General features: G+C 39.5%; 1 protein-coding gene across 3 annotated transcripts in view; it reads left to right on the top strand.

Moving 5' to 3' along the window:
- Nucleotides 1-27,449, top strand: part of LOC110439461 (uncharacterized) — a 1,085,403-nt gene that overhangs the window by 5,734 nt on the left and 1,052,220 nt on the right. For 2 of the 3 annotated variants that reach the window (XM_073947733.1, XM_068219937.2), the window contains exon 3: nt 615-2,855. In XM_073947733.1, the coding sequence (XP_073803834.1) occupies nt 615-1,711 (1,097 nt within the window). In that variant the 3' untranslated portion in view covers nt 1,712-2,855. Of the gene's footprint in view, nt 1-614; nt 2,856-27,449 lie in introns of those variants that run through there. The other variant, XR_012402233.1, reaches the window with a different exon arrangement.

Below are 27,449 nucleotides of genomic sequence, written 5' to 3'. Positions count from 1 at the left end.
ATAATTTATCTACAATAATTCAAACTCAGAAATATAGGCGTAAGTTATGTGTACTTGCTATGAACATGCAGTATTTGTCTCAATCAGGTCTTCCAAGCAAGTTACAAATGTTTAAATCCAGTGGAAGATGCATATGAGGGAACACAACATGAATAATCTAGAGCGAGTGCATTTGATCATCTGCATTTAAAGCCACAGGCACAAAAAGAGCTTGGTTTTCCTTTGACCGCCAAAATTATATTTTCTTCAAGGTATATAATCTGATTTTGAACTAAAACCTCAGACGCATTCTGAGAACACCAAAGACTTATTTTACATCTTGTAAAAAAAGGTTCATAAAAGGAACTCTTTAAAGGGATACCATTTTACTCTCATGTTTACATGTGGTTTTAAACCTTTGAGTTTCTTGATTCTGTTGAACACAAAAGAAGATATTGTGAAAAAAATGCTGGCTTACTTTGTGTTCCATAAGAAAGGAAATGTTTAAAACCACATGACGCAGAGTAAATGGTAAACTCATTTTAATATCTGGATGAAACATCCATCTTTTGCTTGTCACTTTGTGTCTTCGTACTAAAGTTAACAATGTTTTTTTTTTTTTTTTTTTTTTTAAGACCTGATGGTGTTGAAAGAAGAGGCTCATGAACAGAATGAAATGGAAGAGAAACTCCAAGAAATAACGACTGATGAAAAACCTACACTGACTAAAAAAACTTCATCACGTGGAAGACCTCGGAAATCCAAATCTGCGTGTAATTTCGGCAGTAAACAGAGTAGAAAGAGTTTTAGTCAAAAGTCAAACCTTGATGTTCACACTAGGGAGAAACCTTACACCTGCGAACAGTGTGGAAAGAGTTTTGGTCACATACAAGGCTTTGAAAACCACATGAGAATTCACACTGGAGAGAGGCCTTTCAGTTGTAAACAGTGTGGAAAGAGTTTCACTCAAAAGGCAAACCTTGATGTTCACATGAGAGTTCACACGAAGGAGAGGCCTTACACCTGCGAACAGTGTGGAAAGAGTTTTACTTATAAACAAGGCTTTACAACCCACAAGAGAATTCACACTGGAGAGAGGCCGTACACATGCCAACAGTGTGAAAAAAGCTTCTATCATCCAGGAAACTTTGCGGTGCACATGAGAATTCACACTGGAGAGAGGCCGTATACATGCCAACAGTGTGGAAAAAGCTTCTACCAATCAGGAAACTTTGCAGCGCACATGAGAATTCACACTGGGGAGAGGCCGTACTCTTGCATCCAGTGTGGAAAGAGTTTTAAGCAAAATTGCACCCTTGAAGTCCACATGAGAACACACACTGGAGACAGAAGTTTTATTTGCACACACTGTGGAAAACGTTTTTCTCAAAAACATGACCTTAACATCCACATGAGGATTCACACTGGAAAAAAACCTCACACATGCACACAGTGTGGGAAAAGGTTTACTCAAAAAACAAGTCTTGACAACCACATGAGGATTCATACTGGAGAGAAACCTTACAGATGCACAGAGTGTGGGAAAACTTTCCCACATAAAAGCTCACTCAAACACCACATGAGAACTCACACTGGAGAGAAGCCGTTTGCATGTACTCAGTGTGGAAAGCGCTTCACAACCAAAGCTAGCCTCAAGAACCTCATGGATGGTCACACTGGAACCATAGTGTTGACATGTGATCAGTGTGAAAAGAGTCTCACACGCAAATAATCCATCAGGAAACACATCAAGAAGATTAACTCAGGAGAGGACCCTTTTAGATGCAGTGAGTGTGGAAAGGGCTTTAAACGTAAAAGAAGCCTCAACACTCACCTAAAGCTTCACAATGGAGAGCAGAGTCCCCAAAATTGAGGCCTTGTCCACACAAACACTGGTATATTCAAAACGGCAGCTTTTTCATGTAGTTTGGCTGTTCATTCAAGTGAAGTTTATTTATACTACTTTTGAGAGGATCACATGCTTATGTTTGTCTACGGCTGGTCCTGCATTAGCCAACACATGATTTACCAATCAGATGATTCCTGACTCACTATAAATAACCAGAGTTTCTTACCAGGACAAGTGTGAACTTTTGAATACATATCAAGTTTTCTGAAGATGAAACCCTTTGAACACCTGCAGGGCTGCAAGAACCCAAAATAACTCTATATGTTGATAGATTGTATGACTTGTTTCATATGCAAACAAGTATCTGCATCTGAAAAGGTGTGAACCAAATGACCTACAGGAACTCAAGAGTTGTGACCCAACCAAAGAAGTAGGCTGATCTCCAAGGGTTACATCCTTTGTTATAAAGTAATGTCTCACTTTGGGTTAAGTTAACAATGAGTTAACATCGCTGCTGAGGAACTGCACTATTCATTGTCTTCGATAAAGTCTTCTCCCCGTAAGAGCTTTGGTCAGCTTACTTATTTTATGTATTAAAGTCATCTATGTAAAAATTAATTAAGCTGTATTCCTCCTCTTCCCATCTACTGTGTGCCACCACTCAAGCTAGATTAGCAACACCTGTGTTTTGCCCTATAAAAGTTTGTGTGTAAAAAGCTCACATGAAAAAATTCCACACTTACGAATTGTTTATTAATTTACTTATCAAACATCAAATGAGGCATCCAGGGTGATTTTGCGAGCCCTTTTACTCGCTCTGGAAGAGTACGGTTCTTGAAGTGTTGGCAGGGAAGTGCCAGTAGCCGCATTTCCACTATCGGGCCAGTGCGAGCCAGGGCTTTTATCGGGCCGGGCCAATCGCCCGGGAGATGAGTAATGAGGCCAAAATTATGTTGCGTTTCCACTGTCGGGCTAGCAGTCGCAGCGCGTCCCCAGAAAGACCCACGAATCAAAAACAAATTAAAAACCATAAAAATGAAGACAACCGAAACAAACAAATGACACGTTACTGTACAGCAGTACATTATATGTTTATAAGCACAGACCTGTGTATTACCATTTGTAACTGATCTGCTTTTCACTCAATAACTTCAATTGACACCAAGCGCTGCTTTCCTCCACTTTATTTAGTCTTGCAGAAGACAATTTAACACAAACACGTTGTCTTTTGGCTTTACTGCACATTCGACCCCCTCATCAATACAGAGCAGCATTGTGAGGTTGAATGAATTATTTTCTTAATAATTTATGTAATTACATTTGGTAAATTTGACAATTTATACACAATTACACACATAATCTCTTATAATTTTACACTTTGAGAAATTATCAATTTAAAATGTATAGGAAAACACTTTTTTCCTCTACAGTTACAACAAAATGAAAATTTCTTTATCACTAGAAACCAGACTTAACTAGATACAAAAATGTGTAAAAGTTACACACAACAGAGCCACCTGGTGGACAAAGTTCAGCGTTTCTCCCACTGTAGGTGACCTTTCACTAAGTCTCTGTGGCGCAATCGGTTAGTATGTTCTGCTGTTAACTGAAAGGTTTGTGGTTCAAGCCCATCCAGCGATGAGTTAAGCGTTTTGCTGCCTTGCAACTGCTAACACGTGCACTGGGCATAGATCCTGGGCCACATTCTGTCCAGCGTTACACGATGAAATCAGGATGTGGCAGAAAATTTGTATGGGTAGGGAAGGTATTGATGTAAAGAGTGTCTAGCTCTTGAACAAAGTGTTCACCACCCTGGCTAGCTCAGTTGGTAGGGCATGAGACTCTTAATCTCAGGGTTGTGGCTTCATACCCCACGTTGGGTGCTTTTGTGACCTTTTTGTCTCTCTTTCAGCAAAATTTCAATCGAGTTTATATAGAAGACCTTTAGAGACAAAGTTCAGCATTTCTGCCACTGTAGGTGACCTTTCAATAAGTCTCTGTGGCGCAATCGGTTTGCGAGTTTGGCTGTTAACTGAAAGGCTGGTGGTTCAAGCCGACCCAGGAACGAATTAAGCATTTTTCTGCCTTGCGACTACTAACATGTGACCTAGGCATAGATCCTGGGCCATATTCTGTCCAGCGTTGCAAGATGACATCAGGATTAAGCAGAAACATTTTTCATGGGTAGGGAAGATATTGATGTAAATGGTAACTAGCTCTTGAACAAAGTCCTCAACAACCCTGCTAGCTTAGTCGGTAGAGCATGAGACTCTTAATCTCAGGGTCGTGGGTTCGAGACCTATGCTGGGTGTTTCTGTGACCTTTTGTCTCTCTTTCAGCAAACTTTCATTCGGGTTCATATAGCAGACCTTTAGAGACAAAGTTCAGCCTTTCTACCACTGTAGGTGACCTTTTACTAAGTCTCTGTGATGCATTTGGTTAGCGTGTTCGGCTGTTAACTGAAAGTTTGGTGGTTCAAGCCCATCCAGTGACGAGTTAAAAATGATCCTGCCTTGCAACTGCTAACACGTGCACTCAGCATAGATCCTGGGCCATATTCTATCCAGCATTGCAAGATGAAATTAGGATGTAGCTGAAAATTTGTATGGGTAGGGAAGGTATTGATGTACACAGTGTCTAGCTCTTGAACAAGGTGCTCATCAGCCTGGCTAGCTCAGTTGGTAGAGCATGAGACTCTTAATCTCAGGGTCGTGGGTTCGAGCCCCACGTTGGCTGTTTCTGTGACCTTTTTGTATCTCTTTCAGCAAACTTTCATTAGGGTTCGTATAGCAGACTTTTAGAGACAAAGTTCAGCATTTCTGCCACTGTAGGTGACCTTCCGTTAAGTCTCTGTGGCGCAATCAGTTAGCGCGTTTGGCTGTTAACTGAAAGGTTGGTGGTTCAAGCCCACCCTGGGATGAATTAAGTATTTTGCTGCTTTGCAACTACTAACATGTGACTTGGGCGTAGCTCCTGGGCCATATTCTGTCAAGCGTTGCAAGATGACATCAGGAGTAAGCAGAAGATTGTCATGGATAGGGAAGGTATTGATGTAAATGGTAACTAGCTCTTGAACAAAATCTTCAACAACCCCGCTAGCTTAGTTAGTAGAGCATGAGACTCTTATTCACAGGGTCTTATGTTCGAGCTCCACGTTTGGGTGTTTCTGTGACCTTTTTGACTCTCTTTCAGCAAACTTTAATTTGGGTTCATATAGCAAAGTTCAGCGTTTCTACCACTGTAGGTGACCTTTCACTAAGTCCTTGTGGCGCTACCTGGATCAGGATCGTCTGTCTCAGCCTCTCTCCTCGTCCAATTGTTGCGCTTGCTCTCCATTGTGAGAATGGACGAGAGCCAATCACCGCACTCGCTCTCCATCGTGAGAATGGACGGGAGCCAATCGCCGCTCTCGCTCTTTATTGTCAGAATGGATGAGAGCCAATCGCGTCGCGGCATATGCAAATGAATAACAACACCGCTGTATTCTCATGAGCGCACAGCACAATATAACAGATCAAGGTAAGTTCTTTTTGTCAACATTTAAATCTACTGATAAAAGCTGTTTTGTCGATTGTAGTCTTTTGTTATGTCACAGTCTTGGCCTCCTACGCTGATTTATTATTGTATGACAAGAGTTTTAACAAAAGTCACCCTAAGTTCACAGTTTTGTGCATAGTGTCATGAGCATAGGTCACGGCCCGCACCCTGTTTAACATTACAGGCTTTTGATACGGTTGTAGAAATCATTGATTTGTTCCCACGTGTGTTTAATTTAAAGGGGTGGTCCACTATGATCTCATATTTTAAACTTTAGTCGATGTGTAATGTAGCTGTGTGAACATCAACAACATCTCTGAATGTAAAAAGTTCTAAGTTCAATGCAAAGGGAGACCTTGGTTTTTACAGAGTTAGCTTAGCAAATCCTACAATGAAAAATTTTAGGGACTACAAAAAAATACTTCCGCCCCCCTGTGACATCACAAGTTCATTTACTGCGCATCTCACAATGCGCATGCAGGTAAGGGCCGTGGCCAGAAGCACTTTAACGTTATAGCGAGATGAAGCTAAAAATGCGTCTAAACGGCTGTTTCCACAGAGCTTCGTCTGTTTCTGTATTTAGGCTTCCAAAGGACACGACACAAAGACAGAAGTGCCTTCAGTTCAATATTAATTATCTTCCAGAGAATTATAAAATACTCAGCAAGCATGATTTGACAAAACAGCTCCAGAATCTCTCCAAGTTCAGTGCTGGATTCGGCTAAAATCTCCTCAAAGCAGAAGTTGTAAGCTACAAGTAAGTGTTTTTATTTGTTAAAATTGATCATGACATGTACAGTGTCTAGCATTAACGGTATGCTGTAGCAATGATGTAAACAATGCGAAATGCTGCTTTGCCGGCAAACGATTTAGCTACAAATTCATATCTATCAGCCAAACTGCTGTAACACACACTCACTCCACCAGCATGTTCGTGTCTCTTATGTGTGTGCGCACGGGACTGCTGATTGTCTTTAGGCAGCTTTTCCATGTGTTTCACATCTCAGATAATGAAGTCGCAAAAGATATGTGGATGATTCATATTACTTACACCTGCATATTCCGGATACTCGTGAAAGACGTCATAACGCATAGAGTTAAAAAAAAATACAGATTAGCTTACCTGACTAGTGGTCGCAGCAGAATAATAAATCAAGGCTCAACAGGTAGCATAAACAAAGTATGGGGAGAAAACAGAATAAACGAGGGCTGAAAACAAAAGGAGCACCACTCCACGGGCCTGTTTCAGTAAGGAGGTTCAAACAACTCAGAGTTTAAACTTGAACTCTGAGTTGATTTACCGAGAGATTAAAAACTCTGAGTTTTCGGTTTCAGAATAGCTGATCTGAGTTGGGTCAATCAACTTCGAGTAGACCAACTCAGAGTTAAGCGCGCACACCGTGACTTTAAAAAGGCATTATCAATGGAGCGCAGACATTACGAGTGACTATGGCAACATCTTATAAAAGAGATCACCATTTATTTCTCCAGCTGAACTTGATGTTCTCATGCAAAGTTATAGCAAATATGAGCGTATATATTTGAAAAGAAGCAACTATCAGTGAAGAAGAGACAGTTAGCGTGGGAAAACAGCTGCTCAAGTTAATGCCTAATTTCACTTTTTAAGTATTTGAATATTTAAGTATAATAAAATAAGTAATGTAATTTGTGACGTTTATATTTTTTTTATAAACTTTTTTTATACATTTATTAGTTGTGATAGAGGTTACAACCTCTACAAGTGATAGAGGTTAATATAACATTTAGAAGGTAAGCAGTACTAAAAATAATTTTTAGAAAGAATAATAATCCCATTAATCTAGTTACATGCATGTCGAAGGTGAATTTAATTATTTATTTAAAAAGGATAAGCCATTCTCGTACAGTTCTTCTGTGTGTGACTAAAATGTAGGCAATAGCTGTGTTTCCATCCAAATATATTACATAAATTTATGTGCAAAACTGGAATATTGCATAAAAGATGCGAATAAAATTCCATCCAACGAGTCAAAGAGAAAAAAATCATCACTTCCTGATTAAACTGGCACCAAATATCAACAGTAAAAACAGAATTTACTGTGGTAGAAGAAGCTGCGTCAATTTATTCTTTATTTAGCTTAATTAATGTACTTGCGCCTCGATGTCAGAAGACAATGCTGAAACACAATGAACACGTGGGGGCGTCTGAAGCCATGAGACGCGGAGACCCTTGACACGCTCCAGACGTTCGGAGGTAATTAATAATATACACTAATACTGAAACAGTTCAGGCATTTTAGAATGACTAAAACAATATTTAAGACGTGTTACAGTGTGCTCAGCCTGCTGGTTTGTTCATTTACACACATTTTCATTATCATATGATCATGATCTTTTTTTAATGTACATGCTGTAATTTGTTCAGTAAAAGTGTTTCCATCGTAGTTTATGCACACATTTTCTATCGAATAAAAGTTTATCCTACTGAGTTATGCGTGTTTTTTATGCATATTTAAAAAAGTTATGTGCATCATGACGTTTCTATCAATCGTTTTTATGCACGTATCCAAAATAAGCATAAAAATAGGTGGTCGGAGACGTAAGGCTAAGGCGAGAAATACCGCTTCATCTTTAAAAAAGAGGAGGAGACAGACAGAAACTCTGAGTTTAGAGAATAAAACCTGCTTCTGACCAGGTTAGATTCACAGAGTAAGTTACCACAGTAACTGACTCTGAGTTAAAGTTACCTCTCTTTCAGAAACAGGCTCGACTTACCCTGCTTTCTCCAGTTTAACAAACCTGCCATTTTGAAACGGAAAACCCAGAGTTTCTCTCATTTCAGGGTTAAAATACTCTGAGTTTTCAGTTAACCTCCTTTCTGAAACAGGCCCCACATCTGGACGGCCGCTCAAATCCCCGTCACTGAAACACTGCAGCGCGAGCTCTTAAATCGCCAACAGTCAATGGTCTGCAGGTGCGGAGGAATCAACTTAAAATCAAAACACAAACAGATACAAAACACTAGGGGCCTGTTTCAGAAAGGAGGTTAACTGAAAACTCAGAGTATTTTAACCCTGAAATGAGAGAAACTCTGGGTTTTCCGTTTCAAAATGGCAGGTTTGTTAAACTCGAGAAAGCAGGGTAAGTCAAGCCTGTTTCTGAAAGAGAGGTAACTTTAACTCAGAGTCAGTTACTGTGGTAACTTACTCTGTGAATCTAACCTGGTCAGAAGCAGGTTTTATTCTCTAAACTCAGAGTTTCTGTCGGTCTCCTCCCCTTTTTTAAAGATGAAGCGGTATTTCTCGCCTTAGCCTTACGTTTCCACCCACCTATTTTTATGCTTATTTTGGATACGTGCATAAAAACGATTGATAAAAACGTCATGATGCACATAACTTTTTAAAATATGCATAAAAAACGCGCATAACTGAGTAGGATAAACTTTTATTTGATAGAAAATTTGCGCATAAACGACGATGGAAACACTTTTACTGAACAAATTACAGCATGTACATTAAAAAAAAAGATCATGATCATATGATAATGAAAATGTGTGTAAATGAACAACCCAGCAGGCTGAGCACACTGTAACACGTCTTAAATATTGTTTTAGTCATTCTAAAATGCCTTAACTGTTTCAGTATTAGTGTATATTATTAATTACCTCCGAGCGTCTGGTGCGTGTGTCTCCGCGTCTCATGGCTTCAGACGCCCCCACGTGTTTATTGTGTTTCAGCGTTGTCTTCTGACATCGAGGCGCAAGTACATTAATTAGGCTAAATAAAGAATTAATTGACGCAGCTTCTTCTACCACAGTAAATTCTGCTTTTACTGTTGATATTTGGTGCCAGTTTAATCAGGAAGTGACGATTTTTTTTCTCTTTGACTCGTTGGATGGAATTTTATTCGGATCTTTTATGCAATATTCCAGTTTTGCACATACATTTATGTAATATATTTGGATGGAAACATAGCTATTGCCTACATTTTAGTCACACACAGAAGAACTGTACGAGAATGGCTTATCCTTTTTTTTTTATAAATAATTAAATTAAATTCACCTTCGATATGCACTGTAACTAGATTAATGGGATTATTATTCTTTCTAAAAATAATTTTTAGTACTGCTTACCTTCTAAATGTTATATTAACCTATATCACTTGATCAATAAAAAGGCAGACACACAAGTGCACTGTTAAATCATTTAAAACTAATAAATGTATAAAAAAAAAGTTCAGAAAAAAATATATAAACGTCACAAATTACATTACTTATTTTATTATACTTAAATATTTAAGTTCTTAAAAAGTGAAATTAGGCATTAACTTGAGCAGCTGTTTTCCACGCTAACTGTCTCTTCTTCACTGATGGCTGCTTCTTTTCAAATATATAAGCTCATATTTGCTATAACTTTGCATGAGAACATCAAGTTCAGCCGGAGAAAGAAATGGTGATCTCTTTTATAAGATATTGCCATAGTCACTCGTAATGTCTGCGCTCCATTGATAATGCCTTTTTAAAGTCACGGTGTGCGCGCTTAACTCTGAGTTGGTCTACTCGAAGTTGATTGACCCAACTCAGATCAGCTATTCTGAAACCGAAAACTCTGAGTTTTTAATCTCTCGGTAAATCAACTCAGAGTTCAAGTTTAAACTCTGAGTTGTTTGAACCTCCTTACTGAAACAGGCCCTAGAAGGCGACAAAGTAACATAAATAAATAAATAATAAATACATGGACATGTAACATCCATGCTTCTAATGATTGCTTATGAAAGGTTGATCATTTAATGGGAAGTTTAGTACATTTGGAGTCACAAGAAAGCAAAAAGTTTAATTCAAGTTCAAGTTCTATTTATTTATATAGCACGTTTCCAACTGCCACAGGGCTGCACAAAGTGCTTTACAGAGAGAAAATAAACACATGATGTGAGCATAAAACAGTAAAAATAGGAATAGGCTCATAATAAGAAGGAACATAGAAAAATTATCAATAAAAGAGCAAAAATAAAAAATAGTAAAAATAATAATAAAATAGTTTTTCCTAATTAAAAGATGCTACCACAGTTGACCAACTCTAAACACAATAGAGAACATGATTGTTTTAATCCAGCACATTTGTCAAAGAAGAGATTTGTAATATAAAACCAGTGAATGACTTTGGTAAAGGCAGTGCTTCATCCAATTCATTTTAAACATTGTCAAATCAAGAACAGTGAGTCCACCTTTAGAAAAGCTTATTGTTTTTCTTTTGACATATTCTGTCCCGTTTTTCCAGATGAACTGAAATATAGCTCTATCAATCTCTGTACACATTTCGGGATTATCATATACTGTAAGGAGAGAGCGGGATACAGCAGCCTTGATATTCCTTCAGCTTTGGAAAGTAGAAGACGTCCATGGATAGTCGGGTTCCTCTGAGACCAGCAATTAAACACAGTTGACTTTCTTCAAACATTTAGAAAAGTTCTGATCCTTTCAGAAGAACATTTATTTATTGTAATACTTCAATATGTGATGGTGTGCCTGACCTTAATTCCACAAACATCTGAGATATCACAATGAAGAATTGTCAACAGATTTTTCTGATTAACAGAAAGGCCAGAAGCATCCAACAATCATTGTAATGGCTGTGATATTTCAGGGACTTGTTTTTATTATGTATAGAGACACATGCATCATCTGCACTATTTGAATACCTTCAACATTTGAGCAATTGACCACATAAAGATTAAGAAGCTCTGCAACCACCAGAAACTGAAAAGGGGAAACAGTACAACCTTGTCTGATTCCTCTTCCAATGACAAAACGTGGAGAAGCTCCATGAGGCAAAGACACATTACTAGTGAAGTCTTTATACAGAGTCTGAACAGTTCTCACAAACTCTTGACCAAAGCCAAAATGCTTCAAAGTGTCTGGATGAAGGGATGCTCGACAGCGTTGAAGGCCTTGTAAAAGTCTAAACACAAAATGAGAGCATCATCGTTCACCAACTCTGAGCAATCTAAAAGGTCTAAAACAAGACGGATATTATTGAAACATGTCAATCTTTCATGAAACCTGATTGTGAGAGTGAAATGTGTTTAATCTTCTAGCATATACTGCAGTGAGAATTTAATAATCAGAATTAAGCAGAGTTACGGGACGCCAGTTATCAAGAAAAGGTTTCTCCTTATTTGGTTAAGGGATCAGTGTGATTATGCCTTGCTTCATTGATTCAGCTAATCCTCCTCTATCTGAGCTTTCTTTGAACATATTCAACATTACCAAACAGCCTATACAGTTCAAATGGCAAACCATCTGGTCCTGGGCTTTTATTAAATGGGTTTACTGTAATTATAGTGTCCAATTCCTCTACAGTTATTACAGTCTGCTCACCTCTTCTCTTTTCTGAATTAAGAAAAATAGGTTGAATTATTTTCTTCAAATTCTGGCCACTTGACCTTATGAACGCACCTTTGGCCGTCTCCACATAAAGAGTATCAAGGTCTTTCTTCAGTGTATATTACTTCTCTTTGTCCTGTTCGCTAGGAGAGGAGAGACATAAGCTGCGTCCCAAATCGCATACTTATGCACTATTCTACGCCATTTTGTAGTATAAATAGTGTAAGTAGTGTGTTCACACTGAAAATATAAAAAATAATAAGTGCACTTTAATTACCCGGATGATGCACTCATTCAGCCGCTAAAAGGAAGTGTGTAATGATGGACACTTCACACACTCAACGACTGCAGGTTTGCTCACATAGCAGAAGGGGCGAAGCTATCGGACGCACATGTTGAATAACTTTATTTATTTTGGATGGTGAAAGCAAAATTCTCCTATGAGAGTGTAGGAGATTATAGCGCCTCCCGATGGTGAATGCGTCAATACTCACGGCAGGTATTATTTGATAATTCGGTTGTTTATTTCAGTGATTTGGCAACCGTCAAACGTCATCAGGGAAACGGTTTGAATTTCCGCTTAGTAAAAAAACATTAGTGTGCCATTTGGGACAACACTACATACATGTACTATCCTGTTGAGTGTGTAAGTGCGTAAGTACATAGTGCATGAGTGCATAGTGTATAGTGTGCCATTTGGGACGCAGCTATACACTATTGTTTATACCCTGAATGATTGCAGAGCTCTTCAATTCCCTTGTGTTGGAGAGTTCTTTGCCAAACTGTATAGAGAAATTCAACATTCAAATGTAAAGGTTTCCCATTTTCTCATTGCAGAGTCTGAATCAGATTTGTTCAATTATTTGCTTAATACCTGAACAGTATGAAGAGTATTGTGAAAAGGGAGTATTTAGTTTACAATAGTCTGGCGGTCTAAGAACGCAATTGGAAGCCTTCGATATTTCAAGATCAATACACGCATGATCAGTTAGCAGAGCTTGAGAAACAGTACAGCAATTAATAAAAGAAGCTAGTCGATCAGATACCAGACATAAGTCTATTCTAGATCTTTACCACATGTCTGCTTTAAACCAAGTAAAACAGAGCTTACTGATTTCATGGCCGTGTCTGAAAGCATCCAACAATGAAAGACGTTTACAAAAGTCGATTATAACTAAATTAAGTAGTGTCTTTTAAAAGACAAGTCTATATGGTGTTAAAAGACAACACAGACGGGTTAAATCTGTCTTTCAATGTTGAAGTAGAGGGCTTTAATTACACAATCTATGCTACTTCAGAGAGTGTAATAAAATGTTTTGGCTGTGGAAAATTTGTCATTTGGTCCCTGCTTGCCCTGATGCGGTTGATCCTGCTCAGAGTGCTGTTTCTGACATTACACCTGCTGCAGAGACTGTGGCATCTCCTGCTGATGCTCCAGTCTCTGAGGTGGCAGTAGAGTCTGAATCAAATACATTGACTCTGGCTGAAATTGTTGCAGGCACTTCTGTTGTACCTGCTTCAGTTAATTCTGAGATAGATGGCATGAATGGTCACATTGTTACATCAGTATTGACAGAACATATAGCAGTCACTGGAAAAAGCAACGAGGCTGGAAATGAAGCGGAAATGCAAACTGAGGCATTTTTCAAAGCTCCAAGGAGAAAAGGCAGAGGTAAGACGACAATACCACAGGCCAAAGAAGACAAGAGCGAGACTGAAAGTGCAGTTTCAGACAATGACAGCGATTCTTCAGACTCCAATGATTCAGGCAGCTCTTTTCTTTATCACTAAATGAGGATGAAGAGCAGCCAGTGGTGTACAACACTGAACAACTAACTCAGCTTTCAAGAGAAACAAAGAGACTGAAGCTGAAGACTATTGTCCAGATCCATCTGCTCTTATAAGAGATGTAAAAAGGTGCATGAAGGAAGGAGCTTTCTGTGATCAGGAAGTGTACCGTCTTAGAAAATCCATGATAAAAATGAGAAAACAAATGCGTGAAGATGAAGAACAGGACATGGTGTGATAGCTTCTTCTGTTTTGGACTGCTTCTATCATTTATGAGAGACATTAAGATTGGAGCTCTACACTTGAATGCTGCTAGAAACAGTCAGAAGAGAATGTGTCTGTCTGAGTTTATAAAGATAAAACGTATTGATGTGACCTTCATTCAAGAGTCTCAGAGTGCTTTATTTAATGAAATAGACTGGAGAACAGAATGAGATGCTCAAGTGTTCATGAGTCACATGTCCTCTAATAGTGGAGGAGTAGCTCTATTGCTTTCACAGCAGTTTTCACCAATTCTATGTGGAGAGAAAGAAATAGTCAAAGGACGTTTATTACAAATGAAAGCAAAACTTGAGAATATTTTAATGACTTTTTAAATATTTACGCTCCTACAAAAGCAGATGAAAGAATAGATTTCTCCAATGCTTTTAGTGCTGTCCTTAAAGATATCAAATCAGAAGAGTTTTTCATTTGAACAGCACAGAGAATGAGAAGAGAGATCCAAATCACTCAGAAACACATCCTGCTTCACTAAAAGTGCTTCCACAATGAGTAAGAGTGTTTGATTTATGCGATGTGTGGAGGAATGATCATCATGAAAATAGACAGCACACTTGGGCACATAGTAAGAATCATTTTATTTCAATGGCAAGGCTTGATAGATTTTACATGTTTCATTTTCAAGCAGATTGTGTCAAAGATTGTAAAATAATTCCTGTTGGGTTTTCAGATCACTCTTCTGTTATTTGTACTATAATTGTTCATTCTGTGGAGATTAGGAGTGTCTATTGGCATTTTCATACGTCCCTTTTAAAAGATGAGGCATTTATTGAAATCTTTTCTCTTTTTGGAGGAATTTTAAAGAAGAAAAACATCTTTATTCTTCACTGCAGCAATGGTGGGATTGTGGCAAGATTCACATTAAACAATTATGCCAAGAATACACTTTTACTGTCACTAAAGGAGTCACTGAATCCATAAAGAAACTAGAGGATGAACTAACAGACCTGTTTAACACAACAGCAGCTACATGCAGTGATCAATCTGAAACCCGGAAATCAAACACAGATTTGCTGGCTGATCTTTGAGGAGTGAAAGCACAAGGAGCATTCATTCATTCATTCAGGTTTAATCAACATTACACAAATGGATGCTCCTTCTAAGCTTTATTAGTCTCGAACAGAAAAATGGCCAAAGTGGAATTATTCATTCACTAAACAATAATGCAGGAGAGGAACTTTATAATCCAGTGACATACGTAAACATGCTGTTCACTTTTATTCAGAATTATACAGATCATATAGAAGTTAAAGATCTCCCAAACACTGATGAAGACTCTAATGCCATGCTTGAGCTCTCATTGTCACAGAGTGAATTATACACAGCGGTAATGAGTATGGGAAGTGGAAACACTCCTGGTATTGATAAATCCCAGTAGACTTCTTTTAATCTTTGTGCTCCGTGATAGGTGATGATGTTCTTTTGGTTCTTGATGACAGTTTGAATAAAGGTTTACTCCCATTAAGCTGCAGAAGAGCTGTAATTACTGTGTTACCAATAAAGGAGACTTGCAAAGAAGAAGCAACTGGAGACCAGCATCACTTCAGTGCACCCATTATAAAATACTGTCAAAGGCATCAGCTACACGATTGAGTAAGGTAAAAGGTCAAGTAATACACCAAGATCAACATTATTAAATACAGAATAGATCAAATTTTGACAATATTTATTTGGTTAGAGATGTTTTAGAAGTAATTGGGTATTAATTGTGGACTGATCTCTTTAGAGCAAGAGAAAGCGTTTGACCGTATACAACATGAATAATTAATAAAGCTTTTAGAAATGTTTGGTTTAAGCCCAGCGTTTGTAAATATGATCAATGTTTTGTACAGAGACATTCAAAGTGTATTAAAAGTCAACGGTGGTCTAAGTGCTGCTTTTACAGTACAGAGGAGTTAGACAGGGATGTGCTGTGTCGGGGATGTTGTACACACTGGCTATCCAACCTTTGCTGAATAAACTAAGCTCTGAGATAAAGGGTGTGTGTGTTCCTCATTGTGACCTTTCTCTGCATCTTTTTGCTTATGCTGATGATGTTGTTGTTTCATATCGATTGCGGAAAACATTCAGAAACTGGATTTTATTGTAAGTGATTTTCAGAAGATATCCTCTGCTAAAGTCAACTGGGGAAAGAGTGAAGCCCTGCTTGTGGGTAGCTGGAGCGGTGTCCCTCCCAAGTTACTTGGAGGTTTGACTTGGAAGAAAGGAGGCTTGAACTACCTCGAGTGAAGATGACTGTGTTCAGAAGAACTGGAATGGCACGCTTGAGAAAATACAAGGACTTCTACAACAATGGAAATGGTTACTTCCCCAGTTATCGTATAGAGGCCGCACACTTATAGTTAACAGCTTGGTGGATCCTCTATATGGCACAAGCTGGCGTGTGGAGACCCCCCTATTGGTTTACTACCGAATCTTCAAAGAGAGATGGTCAATTTGTTCTGGGACAACCTACATTGGATCCCTCAAAGTGTTCTCTTCTCACCAAGAGATGAAGGAGGTCAAGGCTTGGTTGATCTTGTGAGTAGAGGAGCAGCGTATAGACTGCAGGTCATCCAGAGACTATTGTTTGGGCCCAAGAGTCTTGAAAAGCCGGTGGTTTTTGTCAGGAGATGACACTCCAGGATTGATGGACATATCAGTATCCAAAACAATGCCACGATTGAGAGACATTGTTGACAAACCAGACACTGGACTGAGTGAATCTTGCTAAATGTATGGGAATAGGATCAGTAAGGTTTGCACAGGAACTCTTAGATAAACTGAGTGTGATGTTGAATGAAAAACACTGTTGTAGAGTTCTAGTCTGGATCTTTTTATTCCAGATGACGAGGAGTTTTCCCTGATATCAGAATTGAAGCTGTTGTTGGAGATGTTGGGGATAATAGTCTATCGCTGTGTTTTAATGAAAGTGCTGATGTTAGTTCAGCCGAAGGTGAAATATTTGACAGAGATATTGTGAAAATAAATAACAAGCACATTTTAAAAGACAGAACTGACACGGTATGGAGAAACACACTGGCAGTAGAAGAAGTCATGAAAGCAGAATGGAGAATGATCTATAAAGCAGCACTGATGAGAAGAGGAGGACACTTGCAGTGGAGAATATTACATGCTGCTGTAGCTGTGAACACAAATGAGCCCTAATATCAGTGAGATGTGTCCATTTTGTCCAGAGAGAGAAACTATTGTTCATTGTTTTACAGAGTGTACGAGACTTTCTCCACTGTTTAATATCCTGACTGCTTTATTTTTACCAATGCCTCATTTCTGTCCAAAACAAGTTTTTATTTGAGGTTTTCAGTAAAGCAAATGCAGAAATACAAATGTCCACTAATTCATTTCTTATTGGCCAAGCAAATGAGCAATCTGTGTTTCTAGGAGAAATGAAATCAACAAAGACATGGACAAAACACTGCATCTATTATTAAACACAGGAGTACATCTAGAAGTGTTGTGGAGTTAATGACTATAACTTGACAAATGCAGTGACTGTTGTTGAGTGTGAATGGTGTTGTGATGCTGGACTGTGTCTGTCATCAATCAAGAATTGCTTTATAAATGAACTAATGTCAATAATAACACATGTGGAAATGAGATGCACAATCACTGAATAATTACAATTACGGGTTTTTATAAATTTAAAATCTTTTTCACTCTCTCTCTAATTTTTTTTCTCTTTAATTCAATAGTTGCTTTATTGTCATGACAAATGTTACAGATGTATTTCCAAAGCAGTTCTAAAGTTTACATAGACATAAAAGAACATACATATCTAATAAAAAACACGTAAACAGTAAAAAAAAAAAAAAAAACTGAAGTACATATAATAATGAAATAAAAATATGAATAATATATAACATTATTATTCAATATATCATATTAATACTCAATATACCACATTATTATTTAATATGTCACATTATTATTCAATATATCATATTAATACTCAATATACCACATTATTATTTAATATATCACATTATTATTCAATATATCATATTAATACTCAATATACCAAATTATGATTTAATATATCACATTATTATTCAATATACCACATAATTAATCAATATATCACATTATTATTCAATATATCACTTAATTATTTAATATATCACTTTTTTAATTCATCACATTGTTTTTCAATGTATCATATTATTATTCAACATATCACATCATTTATATAATATTATTCATTTATAACAATAAAAATAATAATAAATCTGAATAATCTGTACATTTAACAATCAACAGTTAGGATAAAACAGTAATAAAACTAATAATAATCAGTATATTTACAATGGTTGATTTATAATAGTCTAGGTGTGTGTGTGTGTGTGTGTCACTGAAGTTTTTCTTGGTCTGCTCTCTGTTTGTGTCAGGCATTAATGTATTGGGCCGCTAGAAGGACACACTCAGTTTTTCCCCTAGTAAACACTGCAGCTAGGGTTGTATTGTCTGACTTAGTGAATTGTGGGTAAACGCTCTGTAGTTTAGTGTAGAATGTTTCTCTGATGTGCTGATAGTTTGTGCAGCGGGTGAGGAAGTGTTCCTCCTTCTCCACCTCTGCCTGGGCACAGTGTGGGCAGACGCGTCTCTCTCTGGGTTGCCAGTTCTGTCTGTATCGGCAAGTCTCTACAGTCAGACTGTGAGCACTCATCCCGTATTTGTCTTATTAGTTTACTCTCTCTCTCACACACACACAAACACACAGTCACACTGTAGTCAACACATGCACACAAACAGCAGTGAACATGCACACACACTCTCTCTCTCTCTCTCTCTCACACACATGCAGTAATAAACATGCACACACACACACACGCACGCACGCACACACTGCTGCTGACTGCTCCTGCAGAGGATTCTGGGTAAATCTCTCGTCAGTCTTCAGCTCAGTTTCACTGATGATCCAGGATAAAACCCAAACCCAGGGCAGAGCGGCTCAGTGAATGTGGTCTGGACTGAGTGGATGAGGCTCATTGTGTCTCTATAGATGTTGTAGAAGATCAGAGATCCTGCACTGTAATCCACAAACACTCCTATTCTACTGCTGAGCGGCTTCACTGGGAGATCAGTGTGTGTGTTATTGTGACTGAATGAGAAATTGGAGGAAGAGCAGAACAAACTCCAGGACTGAACATTATATCCAAACGCACACTCAACACCTCCTCCCTTCCTCCTGATGCTCTTATATGACACGGATATACAAACACCAACATCTCCACTCCAGTCAATCTCCCAGTAACAGCGTCCACACACACTCTCTCTGCACAACACCTGAGGATAATCAAATCTGTCTGGATGATCAGGATACGGCTGATTCTCTTCCACACTCTTCACCTCTCTGTTCTCCTCAGACAGAATGAGTTGAGTGTGTGCTGTGTTTGGATCCAGAGTGAGGAAACAGACATCTGAACACAAGAACACACACATTTACAACCACAGCTGTGTGTGTGTGTGTTCGTGTGTGTGTGTGTGTGCATGTGTGTGCGTGTTTGTGTGTGTGTCTGTGTGTGTGCATCTGTGTGCGTGTGTGAGAGAGAGAGTTTGTGTGTGTGTGTATGTGTGTGTGTGTGCATGTATGTGTGAGAGACTGAGTTAGTGTGTGTGTGTGTGCATGTGTGTGTGTGTGTGTGTGTGTGACAGAGAGTAAGTTTTTTTTGTGTGCGTGTGTGTGCAAGTGTGTGTGTGAGAGAGTTTGAGTGTGTGTGTGTGTGTCTGTATGTATGTGTGTGATAGAGTGTGTTTGTTTTTGTGTGAGAGAGTAAGTTTGTTTGTGTGTGTGTGTGTGTGTGTGTGTGCATCAGGCACGTGCACACATAGGGCTCAACCTGTGCAGTGCACATGCCCTTTTTAGTGTTGGATAGAAAGTGCCCTTCCAAAATGATCAATAGTGCCCCCGCGACACACTCTCTCCCGCCCTTCAGTAGGCGCGCGACAACACTGCTCTTGATTACGCGCACTCATCCCCCGCTTTAAAGTACGCGCGACAACACAGCTGCTGAGAACGCTCGCGACAACACCGCTCTTCAGTGTGTAAGTGAGTGAGTTTGTATGTTTGTATTTGTGTGTGTGTGTGTGTGCGCGTGTTTGTGTGAGAGAGTGAGTTTTTGTGTGCGTGCGTGTGTGTGCATTTGTGAGTGTGTGTGGCTGTATCTATGTCTGTGTTTGTGTGTGTGTGAGGGAGAGGGAGTGTGTGTGCGCACATGTTCACTGGTGTGTGTGAGTGTGTGTCTGAGAGAGAGTTTGTGTGTGTGTGTAAGTGTGTGTCTGTGTGTGTGAGAAAGAGAGTGAGTTTGTGTGTGTGTGTGTGTGTGCGTGACATGCGTGCGTGCATGTGTGAGAGTATGTGAATGTATGTGTATGTGTGTGTGTGTGTGAGAGAGAGTTTGTGTGTGTGTGTGTGTGTGCGTGTGTTTGTGTGTGTCTGTGTGTGCGAGAGTGAGTTTGTGAGTGTGTGAGTTTGTTTGTGTGTGTGTGTGTGTGAGTTGTGTGTGTGTGTGTGTGTGTGTGCGCGCGCATGTATGTGTGTGAGAGGTAGTTTTTGTGTGTGTGCATGTGTGACATATGCCTGCGTGCCTGTCTGTGTGTGTGTTTGTGTGTGAGTGTCTGTGAGAGAGTGTGTGTGAGAGTGTGTGTGTATGTGTGTGTGCGTGCATGTGTGTGTGAGAGACTGTGTGTGCGTGCGTGTGATTATGTGTGTGAGTGTGTGTGTGTGTGTGTCTGTGAGAGAGTGTGTGTGTGTGTGTGAGAGTGTGTGTGTATGTGTGTGTTTGTGCGTGCGTGCGTGTGTGTGTGTGAGAGACTGCGTGTGTGTGCTGTGTGTGTGTGTGTGTGTAGTCCTACATTTGCGTGGTCCTGCTGTAATCCTCGTGTGTCCTCCATGATCCAGACTGTAAACACACACAGATGGAGAGAATGAGCTGTTTAGTTTCCCCCTCAGCTAATAAGCTAAAGCTAGCACTGAGCTGCTCAGCTACACGCTCCAAACTCTTGAGCTAAAACACACAACACTTGTTGGTTGAGCCGAGATGCACAATGAATGTAACACAGTGCGTTCTTTTCCTCTGCTGTTGGTGAAGCGAGCGCAGATACTGCTCATGTTGATGGAGACACCCTGCTGCAACATTCATTTATTACAGTGATCACACTTAGCTTTGCCATCGTTCTTCAGCACATGCAGCCTTTGAGCACATGTTGCAGTCCATCTCTAAACTATGTTCAGATTATTAAAGCTGCTCGCCAGCGCCCAAGTTCCTGACAGATTAGCAAGTGAAAAATACACATGTGTGCACAGAGAAGAGGAATCCAGATGTTGATTTTAGAACAAGAGTCTGAACATTAATCCAAGTGTCTGATTCCAGAATCTGAATCCATCTTCAATCCCCAACCCTGTTTCTGACCTGATATTGTAGGATTCTTCAGCAGAAATGGAGGAAGAAGTTTCTCTGCTCAGCTCAAATGCTGAAACTGTACAGTGTGTCCCGCTTAAGCCTAGTTCACACTACAGGATTTTAAACATCAGAAGATCGCTGTTCCGTTTACACTACATGACTTGACTTTGTGTCTTTTAATCTCTGAGGTGTGCAACACTCCGTGAACGATCCACAAGAGGGGGGTCACACACTACATGATCTGACAACAACTCATTCCCCATCAGCTCATTCAAGCTACCAAACCACAGCCAATGAAATTTTGAGGGAGGAGTCATCAGAAAAAGCTGAACACTATTGGCTGCTTGTGTGCTGATGACATCACTGACAGTGTTTCAAGCTTTGGAGAAAGCATTTAAAAACATCGTCAAATCAGCTGATTTATGAGCGGATTAATCACTCATCTGCAAGGTTCCAGTGGATAGATACACAGAGAGTTTTTAATTTTTGTAATTGTATAACTCTTTGAAATAAAACTAACAAATAACACCCTGCCGTTTTCTAACCATCAGTGTATTTCTTTCTGACATTGTTATTTTTTTATTACAAAACAGTAAAGAACTGAGCATTTCTGCCTTAAATTACCATATTGGTCAAAATGACTGCATGCATGTCTGATACTTTTCGCTGTGACTTTCAATATGTGTGCATTTTCTTGCCTGGCAACTTCCTGCTAAAATAAACAAAACTTTCTGATGGCAAAATCATCAATTTACTTCAGATATCTTTCAAAACTGCATATTCTGTGCTGTTAAAAAGCTCCTGTTTGAAAGTGAAAATGAAAGCCAAGACCTTTAAGTGTTTTAGTATCTTAACTACATATTTATAGGCTGTATTACCAAAAAAAGATTATATTTTTAGGGTAATGGTGTCATTAAATATGATGCCAGACATTCAAAGCTTAATTTTAATATCTCAATAATAGCTTTGAATGTAAATATGTTGTGACAATATGGCATTTTATATGAGAACGGTCAGAATGAGCAGTATGGTAATTCTAATAGTTACACAATTCTAGTTCCAATGTTAATATAGCCTCCTCTCATGTCTGTGCTAACGCAGAATGAAGCGAGTGCACCGATGCCCATTCTGACCAATCACAGATGTTTCTGATGAGCTCCTGAACACACAGGCATTCAGCTCATGTTGATATGCTCTCTTATTGGCTGCAGCTCGTCACTACATCTGACCACACTCGGGGTTGAGTCGGCCGACTGCTCTGGAATATTCAGCATGCTGAATGTTGGATTTCCGTCTGCGAGGTGTGGGCGACGTGTCAGCGAGCCTCGTTGATGCGTTGTTTAGTAGGTCACACATACAGAGCGGCGAGCGCCGTGCACCCGCAGATTTCTTCCCCATCACAGCCCGATCTGTCGGCGAGCTCGTTAACTTCCAAATCGGGCTCAAATCAGGCTTAAAATCCTCTAGTGTGAACTAGGCATTAATGTCACTGTAACTGAGCCAATACACTCCAACATTTACAGAGGAGATTCATTTCACACTCAATGATTTGCTCTTCATAGACATGACTGGAATACTCTACAAGCTGTTTCTTCTGTCTGTCCTCACCCCATAACCCTCAAAGAAAACTGAAGCTGATCACAAAAGAGCTTTCTAGTGTCTTTTTAAAGCCATTCAGTGTAAAAGCACAAGGCCAGTGCTGCTCCACATACTTGAGTTTGTCCAGTGTGTAGTTTGGATCCTCCAGTTGTTCAGAGAGCAGCTTGACTCCTGAATCTCCTGGATGATTGTAGCTCAGATCCAGCTCTCTCAGGTGTGAGGGGTTTGAAGTCAGAGCTGAAGACAGAAAACCACAGCCTTCCTCTGTCACCATACAGCCAGACAATCTACAAACACAGCAATAGTCCACATCACACAGTTGGACAATCACACATCTCTTTGTGTTGTGAAGATGCTGACTGCTGTTTCTGCTCATGTCAACAGCAGTGATGAACACACACATCCTGATCAGCTCTCCTTATTGATCGAGCCCTCGCATCAGCAAACACACACACTCACACACTCAACAAGGACTCGACATCATCTGTAGAAGTGTACAGAGCAAAGACGTTGTTCATAATACACCACATCAAGCTGTAAACTCTGCTGTGAGGAGGAAGAAGACACACTTGATCATCTTAAAGTCATGTATTAAGTGCTGCTATTCAATGATCCTCCACATAGTTGGATTGTTTTTGTCATGTGAGAGACATTCTACAATACTGATTCAGGATTTTTTGTAATGATCAATAGTGATGAGTAAAGTAACACTGTAGGGTCATATTAGGGTATTTAATGTTCCCATTCTTGAACGCATTACTTATTCAAGAATCCATTGAATAAATGCAGGATAATAAACCAACAGATCATTTTCAGCAGATCACAATCATCTGTGGACATTTATAAAGTTAAAGTGAAGTTACATCTGACATTTCACTTTCACATTCACACTTTAGCAGAGAATGAAGAGAATAGCAAACCTGTAAACCCAGCTGAGCAGTGTTCATCTAGTGTCAGAGATCATACACACCTTTTACAGTGTTGATGTGTGCTAAAATCATCAATGACAATGAGTGATCGTCCTCTTTACACTCTTTTGAGCTGTTAATTGTGCAATAGTTTTTGCACATCAATAATGCATCATCTTAAAGTGATTTTATAGTTGATTTTAATATATTAAATAGATAAAAGTGTGATTTGTAGATGATTGACACCTAGATGCAGGATTACAGCTGGTTGTATGACTGTAAGACATGAACTCAAATGTTGCAGAGGTCTGAAATGTGTAATCAGGTGTAGGACTGGGTAATGTCAGACAATATTTATTAATAATTGCCTTTAAAGATATCTTCATATCTGATAATCTCGTCTCTCCACTCACATCTGTCATGGGACATGCCCACACACGCACACACACACACACACACACACACACACACACACACACACACACACACACACACACACACACACACACACACACACACACACGATCTCTGAAGAGGAATAACTAGAGAAAAAAGAAGCGCTGGTGAACTCCTCTGAATGACCAAAACACCCAGGCGGGACAGAGCAACAGACAGATGCTGAGCTGCTTATCTTGGAGGATGGCCAGCACAAACTCAATGCAGCTTCACACTCTCGTCCAGCCCTACATCACAGCATCATCAAGACGCATTTATTAACTACTAAAACTGTGGACAAGCAAATATGATACAGCCTATAGATACTGTCTAGCCAGTGCTCAGACTAATATGTGTGTAATGTGTTGAGGCCGCAGCTCATGATTGGCCATCCGCTTTCTCTTTCACTCACACATTCCTCTCCAAAGCGTGTGAGGGGGTCTAAACCTCAGATTATACTCATGAGCAAAAGGCCCGATCTCTCCTTCACATGTCTGGAGCTTTGTTTGCTTTATTTGTGTGTTAAAGTCATTCTAGATGTCTGTCAGCCTGTTCCTGTGGGTGAGATGGAGCGACTGACACATGAAATAAAGCTTTAGCATATGCATTCATCTACAATCTAAAGGGAAGTGTCGTGTTATTACTAGACCATTTACACTTACAGACTGGGCCGACATTCAATTGATCACTTCACTAGATTATCTTCCCTCAATAATGTGGATTATCTAATCTAATCTAACTTGATCTAATCAAATCCACATCGCCCAGCCCTAATCAGGTGTCCAGACTTTTTTTTTCTAGATGTCTGTCAGCCAGGAGTCTTGAGAAACAGAGCGGTGTCCCACATGTGTCTGAGTGACAGTGACTGATGCGCACTTGAACAGGGCACTCATATGAAGGAGGAGCAATAAGACGCAGCCGCAGACAAGCGTATCACACGAGAGTGTCAGTGCCCATTCTAGACTCACAGTGGATGTAACAGTGATGTTCCCTGTTTTCCAGACAAACACGCTCAACCAATGGCTATTGCTGGACCAAGTTCATGTCTGAATATTAGCGAGTCCTAGACTACAGAAAGAAACGTCTTGAGTCTGGACTCGAGTACTACAGCCCTGACAGTCACAAACTTCAGCTTGTAGATCAAACTTTACTGTATAAAGAGCCACAGAACATGACCTGATCTTCATTTGTATATTATATTGTGGACGATGATGTAAATAAACTAAAACAAACACAAACCCACTCTCTTAATGTCTCTTTCACCAGCCTGACAGTCACATTCACACTGATGGAGCGTTAGGGGACTTTTATTCTGTCAGCTGAGAAACATCTGATCAATAATCATGAGCGCTGACTCTCCTTCACACACAGCCTTTCTGACAGAAGATCTTCAGTCAATATATTGCTTCATGTGAATGAGTAATCAGGATTATTTTTAGATCCAGTTGTAATAAATACATCAGTTCACCAGGTCCCTTACAGTAAACTGCTGAATACATGCTTATAGTGTGTCTTCATATTATTGTAGTGGTTTAGATCTGTGGTCCCCAACCCCCAGGCGGGTGCTGGTGCGTGGATCAATCAGTACCGGGCTGAACAAGAATGAATTATCTTTAAGTTGGCAGATAAAGAAGCTGCATTTAAACTAGATTTGTGGGGACGGCGCGTGAACAGGCATATCGGACGTGTTTCAAACATTAGCGCGGATTTTGTGTGAGACTGAGCCTGCGCCCTCACTCACCAAGCTGGTGCACGATCACCAGTCTTCACTGTTAAAGGAGTTTGAGAAACACTTTCGCATGTCGAGATGTACATGATACTGTATGTGTGTGTGCTGGCGCCCACGGGCTGTTTCACAGGCACATGCAAAGCTTGAAGGTAAACAAACAACGGCTTATCATAAGCATCTTATCGATAATAATTTATACGGTTGGCATTAAAGTGAACATATAAACGTTATGTGACTAATTTCTAGCAGCTAAATGTGTCTGGAAAAATATTCAAATATTCTCATAAACCGCGTGGACGTGAATGCGTCTGACTGTTCTGATTGGCTAAAGCAGACGTCTCACGTCAGCACGTTATAGATGTGCATGCGCTCTTTTTCCAGCAATCTTCTGTCATGAATCTGGTTTGTTAATTGTCAATCTTTTTCCCCTTCTGTGTCTTCCCGTACCAGCTGTCAGCGCTTGCAATCAGCGCGAGCGCTGATCAGCAGTCACCTGTTCCCGCTTTGTCATTATTGACACCACTATATCTACCTCCTTTGTTTCTCCTCCTGTTGTCAGATTATTGTTACTCTGTGCGTTGTTCTCCGTGTGGTTTGTGCTTTATTTGTCTTGTCTCGTCAAATCTCCCCGTGATTCATCCCTCCTGTGTTCATCGTTTCATGTTGAGTGCCGCAGCCTGCTTGATAACCTGTAGACTGTACTCTGACCATCAGCACCCGGAGGTCAGTGTTTCCTGCATCGCTGTGGTGGGCACGGACCGATCGGCTCACTTCCTCTCTCGGCCCCGGCCGTGGGTTTGCCTTTTTTGAGTTTGCTTTGAAGAACCGGATCTGTGTGATTCATTTGAATTACTAACGGCCTTTGTTGAACTGTTAATAAAGACTGGTTGATCTGCACAAACCTCTCCTTTGATTCTGTTATGTGACATCTTCCTTCTATGGACCATCTCGTTGCAAAGAAATAAGCTCAGGGCTCCCATTGATTTAGCGTTACTGATGTAATAATATGCTATATTGTTGGAGCAATGTGTTAATAAAGTTATTACTTCCTAATGTTATAATAGCATTGTAATGTTGGAGCAATGTGCTAGTAAAGTTCCATATGAGTACACAGTGGATTCACATTGACCGGTCCGCAGTTAGAAAAAGGTTGTGGACCACTGGTTTAGATAATATTAAGAGTGTCGTGAGACTTTTATATGTTTAGAAGAAACTGCAAACTGAACAAACAGCAGAGCATGTCTAAACTTCACCAGGACACAACAGATATACATATAAAAATATAAAATATGAATAAATAATTCAGAGGTAATTCATAATAAAGATCCTTAAAATAAACTGATTCCTTTAACTTTAAGTCACATTTGGGTATATTGGAAAAAGAGAAGCTCTGAAAGTGCAACATTTCATAATGGACTAAGTAAAGCTTTTAAATATATTTATAGATAAACATACATCATTAAAGCTATGATTAAAATCACAACCCTGTAAATGTTTTGTTTTTTTCTTCTGTCAATCCACTGAATGGGGATACACATCAGGTAACCCAATATGAAACTGTATCTGTTGAGTGGAGAATCATTTA

Source organism: Danio rerio, chromosome 4 (assembly GCF_049306965.1).
Source record: "Danio rerio strain Tuebingen ecotype United States chromosome 4, GRCz12tu, whole genome shotgun sequence".
Lineage (NCBI taxonomy): Eukaryota > Metazoa > Chordata > Actinopteri > Cypriniformes > Danionidae > Danio > Danio rerio.
This window is presented reverse-complemented; position numbering and strand designations above follow the sequence as displayed.